This window comes from Trematomus bernacchii, unplaced genomic scaffold (genome assembly GCF_902827165.1).
Source record: "Trematomus bernacchii unplaced genomic scaffold, fTreBer1.1, whole genome shotgun sequence".
In the NCBI taxonomy this organism is placed as follows: Eukaryota; Metazoa; Chordata; class Actinopteri; order Perciformes; family Nototheniidae; genus Trematomus; species Trematomus bernacchii.
Genome location: NW_022987625.1, coordinates 84,626 through 91,848, shown reverse-complemented (window position 1 = coordinate 91,848; position 7,223 = coordinate 84,626). Strand labels below are relative to the sequence as shown.

Below are 7,223 nucleotides of genomic sequence, written 5' to 3'. Positions count from 1 at the left end.
TCTGCATACAGTATGTGACACTGTGAGTGTTGCACGGCCAAATACGGCTCAGCTGACTCAGATAAGGACATATATGATACATTATTTATGATGTGATATGATATGAATGATAATGGGACACATCGACGTCTGCACTCACAGTGCCGCGGACTGTACTTAATGTTACTCTGATCCAGTTACTTATGTTGTGGCAGATATTTAAGTAAGCTTTCTTAACGCTAATGTTATATTAGTCAGATTGCTCTGAAGATGGGAGGTGATATTCTATTCATTTTCACGTTCACACAGTCAGTTCATTTTTGCCAGTCGTCTTTCCTGCAACGGCAGTTTAAACTGTATTTCCTCTATCCTGTAATATGACTTGATAGCTTTAAACTCCGCACACTGAGCTCTGATTGGTCAGCAGGTGGTGCTTTCACTGAGTTGATCTCTTATCCTGGAACCAAACCGCTGCTCCGGAGCAGGTTTGCCGTTCAGCGTAAGTTACCATGGAGATCTAGCCCGGTAAGAAGTGAACCAGCGTCGTAGGACCGGAAACCCAGAGTTTTCCCTGAAGTTAGCTCGCTAAGCGAAAATCTGGCTTCGTAGTACAGGCCTCAGGTCTTAAAATCTCATAACATCAGCTTTTAATTTTCCTCTTGGATGTTCTTCTTGACCCTCAGAGAAGGAGAAAATGTTGAGTTGTGTCTTTCAGGCATGTCCTTTCCTAACAAAAATTACAGGAAACATAAAACATATTATTGCAGAACAAGTGTGTTATTTATGAAAGAGGTGTGTTTATGTGTTTAGGGCCTGTAGATATAATTATTTTGTAATTGTAATGTTTTTTTAAATTTCAACAGTCAGCTACAAAGACAATCAGATTATGAATGAACAGTATGAAATTCATCAACATTGAAATATATTTGATTATCAAAATAATATTTAACTGTTATCAAAACGTAGTGCAACTGTAGAAGCTTGCTCTGTTGTCTCACTGAAATAATAACTTTTACCACGTTTGTGTACAGACAATATTGAGAGATAAATAGTAGCAGTTCTCAATATGTGTCAAATATCTTTGCCTTCAATACATTAAAGTGGACCTATCATGCTATATTTGAAAGATATATTGTAGGGCCATACCTATATAAAACATGTCTGTGAAGTTTTTTTTTCAAAATACCAAACAGATCACCCATTGTAGCCATGCCTCATACTGCTCAAACCCCTCTTTTGCAGCCCTGTTAGAGAAACGCAGATTTTGGGTCCTTAGCTTGAAAAAAATAAATAAGAGGAGGCGGAGCTAATGCCTGATCAGAATTCTACCGGAGGTAAAGTTAAATTCTGCTGTGATAAAACGCCATCCTGTTTAAACCACGTCAAGGATTATTTCTGAAACAGTATGGAGCTCAAATGCTTTTTCTCTTGCAGGTTTATCACAAGGTGGGTTCCTTTTTTTATTTCCTGCTTTTTAAACACATGTGCTCTTCAGTACAGGTTAGCTCTGAGTGTTAGCGAGGCTTGCTAATGTAAACAAAGACGTCCAAAACACGTCAGGCATTGTTTCTGATAGCAACTTTCTGTGGGTCCGCCGACGTCACCACGGATGGACACGTCAGTTCGGATGGAATCTGTATCCGCTTGTTGTACACCCGTTTTTTTGTTTTGTTTTTGTTTTGTTTCCCGACATGTCGTTGCAGTAATTTAAAGGGTGTTTCATGTTGTCGTTGCTGTGGACCATCTTAAACTACCTTCTTTGTGGGCCCCCTTCTGGTCCGCCTGCCTTGCCTGTCGAAAAAAACGGCGCCCCTGTATACACACACACATTCAATACATACATACAGTATGATGGCTTGAACTAGTGGGAGAAATGGCACTGTTTGTCTGTAGTCAATGCCTTGAACCTCGGCAAAAAAGGTATTAGAAGCATTAGAAGGTAAGGTACCGCAAGGTAAACTTGCGGTTAACTTGCGGTCTGCAATACGTGTCACGCTCGCGCACACATAAATATATTTACACGTTCATTCTAACAACGCGTCAGACACAAGAAAATATACATTAATTTACGTCAGAATCAGAACGTTTTTATTTTTTTATTTTGTATATATATATTTTTTATAATGGGACACAGGGTTCGGTCCGGATTGATTTGCAGTTCGGTCCGGATTCGGACCTTGGTCCGGAGTTTGAGAAGCCCTGTTCTACAGTATTATCCCGCTTAACACTTCTCTATTTCGTTTTAACTTGGAGGCTACGATTAGCATCGTTAGCACAGATGTAGCTAAATACCATTCGCTTACACGCTAACCCAAGCCTTAACATTCATTACGTATTCATTAAAGTACTCAAATTTCGCTTACCGCAAAACCGCATTCATGCACCATCTGTTTTAACCGCAGAGCGAGTCACAATAGTCCGATATAAGCATGAAGAACAAACAAACACGGCAGAGTTCAAGTTATGTTCCCCAGATGAGCTGAGCAGGCAGAGTCCCTGTAGCATCACGGAGCTGCTAGCAGAAAGACAAGAAGCTTACAGCAGCAGTCACTGGACAGAGCTGTCACTCAATGTGACCACGCCCTAATTTATGCATAACTTTAAGACTGAATATTAATTAAACAGATGAGTTGAGAAAAAATGCACCCCCCAATCCATAGTCATGAAGGGGGAATCTAACTATACAGAGAATATGGTTTTTTGAACCACGATGTAAACATGTTTATTTCTGCATTAAAGTTGGGCATCTTAACATGGGGGTCTATGGAAATTGCTCCCTTCTGCAGACCTACTGGCCACTAGATGAACTGCAGTTTGAGGCACTTCCTTATTGGCCTCCTGGCTCTGCCCCAGAGTTTGCCGCTTGGTATCAATATATATCAATAATTTATTTACAAAAGCACAAATAAGTAAAGACACCCGCGCAGCGGAGTGAGAGAGCCAGAAGAATCTCATAGGCCGTCTTTCAGCAGGCTGCACCGGGCCCACCCCACTGGAACCTGCAACAGGAAGCACAGAGCCAGGACAGAACCCCTAGTGGTGTGGAGGGGTCGTCACACTTTGAAAAGATGTTGCTTCACTCAAGCTTTATGTGTGATCCAAAGTGTTTTACACTTCTGCATATTTCTCTTCTGACTTATTATGCCTGCTCCACTGAATAGCATTGGGCTGGCCAGCAGACGCCTCTGATGGGATGCATTCTTCAGCAGGTGTGTACAGGCATCCAAATGTCCAACGTGGAGATGTGTTGAATATCAAATGTCAGGAAACGTATACAAAAAGAAAAGATGCAAAAGGCAGCATTAAAATCAAAAGGAGTCAAACGTATAGAAGTTGTGGAAGAAAGAGAAATTGTTGGGTGACTTTGCCCTGCAGGTGTGACAGGGGAAGTTCAGCTTATCAGCTTGATGGAGACTGTCTCGCTGTGGGGCGAGGGTGGGGGAGACGGAGAGAGAGGGAGAGGGGGTTTGGCAGAAAAGTGTCTGTCGACTCCTCCTGATACCTGCCTCCATGTCTGAGATGATATGGAAGATAATATTGATAATATTAAACGCAATAACTGTGTCTCCAGCTCCCCTCCCTCGCCTCAGCCCCTGTAGGATAAAATCAATGTGCCATTCAATGTGATTTATAGCTGAAAATAATGGCACTGTTTAGGCAGGGTGTGTGTGTGTGTGTGTGTGTGTGTGTGTGTGTGTGTGTGTGTGTGTGTGTGTGTGTGTGTGGTGTGGTGTGTGTGTGTGTGTGTGTGTGTGTGTGTGTGTGTGTGTGTGTGTGTGTGTGTGTGTGTGTGTGTGTGTGTGTGTGTGTGTGTGTGTGTGTGTGTGTGTGTGTGTGTGTGTGTGTGTGTGTGTGTGTGTGTGTGTGTGTGTGTGTGTGTGTGTGTGTGTGTGTGTGTGTGTGTGTGTGTGTGTGTGTGTGTGTGTGTGTGTGTGTGTGTGTGTGTGTGTGTGTGTGTGTGTGTGTGTGTGTGTGTTGCAGTGTACAGTATGAGCGTTTGCATGTAGACGAGGTTGAAAGGTGGACGTGACGTGAAGATGGATTGTGTGTGCTTGTGTCTACTTGTGTGTGTGTGTGTTGATTTATTTGACGATGCAGATCTAATCTCTAACTGTTACATTAATAACGGCAGAGTGAGGCCGTCACATGGTCTGGCCGTTTATGGCTGGTATCGATCGGCTGCTATCACTGTTTATCGCAGCGGGAATGCAAGGGTAAACACGGCCTTTGTGCAGATGGCTGAGGTGTTGTCGGAGGGGGGGGGCTGAGGACAAGAGGGGGTTTGGGAAGGGGACAGGAGGAAAAGAGCTGGGAAGAGTAGAGAAGAAGTTAGGACTGCTTTTTAAATATACAGTCTGATGGGGGTAAGGATGGGTATCAAGAACCGGTACTAAGTCAGTACCGGTACCTGATTGGACGGTATCGGTATACCGTTAAGCCGCTGGACAAACGGTGCTGCTATCGGTATATGAATTACGCTACTTCCTTAGTTTAAACAATTCTTGTTGGTTGGGAACCCTCATCCCGTGTGACGTATCCGGTTTGAGTACCACTCTGATTGGCCACTGTGAATGCCACTCGTCATCTCTCCTAACAGCGCTCTTATTATTGTGAGACCCCCGGGGGCAGACCATAGGGGCAGACGCAACATCTTGCTAGAAACAGCGTCTCAAGGCTTCTTAACATTTAACAACCTATTAATGATGCATACCCACTTAACTGGAAGACACTCAGCTAACAGACGGGGTGCCTCATCTTGAGGAGGGAGCCTCAACTGAGCCGCAAATGCGGTGCACCTATGCGCTTATGCGACGCAATTAGTGTGGCGCGGCACGGTTTCCACTAGCACCCCCCCCGTCGACGACGACGCTCGCAAAACAGAGGGCCTCATCATATAACTTTGCGTGGGGCCTCAAGTTGGCCAGGGACGGCCCTGATAAACGCAATAAACGGATTATAATGGTTAGCCGACCGGAGCTTCCGGTTTAGGAGGTGCGCACGCAGCGTCTCGTTTTAACTGAATAATGGTCTGACCCTAATTACCGCCCCCCCTTCCAGAGACACACTGTCAAACACATTCATACCTGCTTGGTATGACATTGAAAAAGTTACATTAAATAATAAATACAAATAAATTACAATAAAATGACTGTTTAATCTTCACATCTTGTAATCATGTCTATCATTTTGAGCACCAAATTATTGAAAAGTATCGGAAAATACTGGTATTGATAAGCAGTATCGGTATCGATAAAATCCTAACGATATCCATCCCTAGCTGGGGGTGTAAATGATAAAACCAACACACATAGCGTCACATGTTTTATATTATGCTATAAGAGTTTGTAACATGACTACTGTCTACGTGCCTAGAACATTTTATTTTTTTAGAACTTTCAAAAGCTGCTTTATTCCTAAAATAATTAGTGAGTCTTTTCTCTCGTCTTGGAAATGATGAGGTCATCTACATTTTTTTTTTAAAAGTTAAAGAAATTAACTTCAGAACTTCTGGTGAACAACGTCCTGTTGTTCCCATACAGACTTTGTTCACCTTCCTCCAAGATATCTTTTGTGTTCTGAGCTTGTGAGTCATAGAACACCCATGCTGATGTTTTTGTGATGAGCTAATATCTGTTCGCGACCTAATCGAATTCATTGATTTAAACTGCAGTTAAATCAAACTTCTAGTTTATTTAATAGTTCCCTCGTACTTTTTTTTGGGATATTCATAGTGAAATGTGTGTATGATGATGATGATGATGATGATGATGATGCAAGAGCAGCAAGGAGAGAGATGTTCTCAGATAGTCTGTGATGTAACTATTCATCTCATCTGAATAATCATGAGTCCTGCTAATAATAGGGAGGGACCCGCAGTGTGATGGAGCGGCTGATAACAGCTGCACAGGCAAAGTTCAGGGTTCACACACACACACACACACACACACACACACACACACACACACACACACACACACACACACACACACACACACACACACACACACACACACACACACACACACACACACACACACACGTCAAGCCACGTGCAGAAGCACACTTGGATCTCTTTGATCAGCAGGCAGGAGGCTCTGTAATCAGCTGGATCAATGGCAGGGATATCAATGGTGATTAGAGGAACACAGGCAGCCTCTGTCTCTGCTGAAGGTGACAGGCCGGGGGGGGCACAGGGAGGAGATGGAACGATAGAGGAGAAGAGGAAGATGAAGGAAAGAAAAATGCCAACCTACAGTGTAAAGAAAGAGAGGGACAGATGGTGGGCATTGATGAAGTGTGAATGGAAGATAGAAAGAGACACAAGGCAAATTAAAGAGTGTGAGAATACTCCGAATTACCTGAGAAGCTAAGCATCATTCTGGGTGGGGAGGTGTCGTGTTACAAAGCCCTAGAAGTCATTTTACCGTTTGATCAACATACAGGAAGCCCAGCACCCACCCACACAAACACGCATCCACGCCACACACACACACACACACACACACACGCATCCACGCCACACACACACACACACACACACACACACACACACACACACACACACACACACACACACACACACACACACACACACACACACACAAAGCTGCCTTGGGGCGATTATATGTTTCTGTCTGTTAATATGACTGTTTGTGTATCTAGAAAGCAGGACGCAGGACTCTGGACGAGGCCCCGGTGATGAAGACAAGGGCGGAGAGGAGCCGGGTCCAACACACAGCGGCGGGGAGGATGAGGAGGAAGGAGAGGAAGAAGAGGAGGTGTTGCAGTGGAGGGGGCCAGGTCAGTCATTCCGTGTTTAGATCTAACCAAAACAGATGTTCTGACGCAAAAAGAAGTGAACCATAATGTTGGGTGTGAAGCCATTCCTTGATCTGCTTCACTAAAGGATTAAGATTCCTTTTAGTGTAGAAGCATCAGCTGTTCACATTCCATATTGACCAAACAGAAGCATTCCTTTTTACAATACTTAATGGTGTGGTGATCATTCATACTGAAATTGCTATTATTTACAACAGTTGTTTTGAAAAGTAATTAAAAGTATTTTAGCTTAGCTTTTAGTTAAAGGTGGGGTAGGTAAGAATGGAGAAACCAGCTCGAGTGCGCTAGAATCTGAAAGTACGCAGCCGAAAAAAATCTGCCCCTTCCTTCAGACTTCCTTACAGAGCCCCTCCTCCAACACACACGAACGCGCACATGACCAATGAGGGCACGAGATAAGTTTG

At 43.7% G+C, this 7,223-nt stretch overlaps 1 protein-coding gene across 2 annotated transcripts in view; it reads left to right on the top strand.

Annotated features, from left to right (window-relative positions):
• LOC117484395 (zinc finger protein ZFPM1-like) overlaps window positions 1–6,960 on the top strand; it is a 52,431-nt gene extending 45,471 nt beyond the window's left edge. Inside the window, exon 4 of one of the 2 annotated variants that reach the window (XM_034132854.1) lies at window positions 6,643–6,960. In XM_034132854.1, the coding sequence (XP_033988745.1) occupies window positions 6,643–6,846 (204 nt within the window). In that variant the 3' untranslated portion in view covers window positions 6,847–6,960. The remainder of the gene's footprint in view (window positions 1–6,642) is intronic. The other variant, XM_034132855.1, reaches the window with a different exon arrangement.
• Window positions 6,961–7,223: the final 263 nt, after the last annotated feature.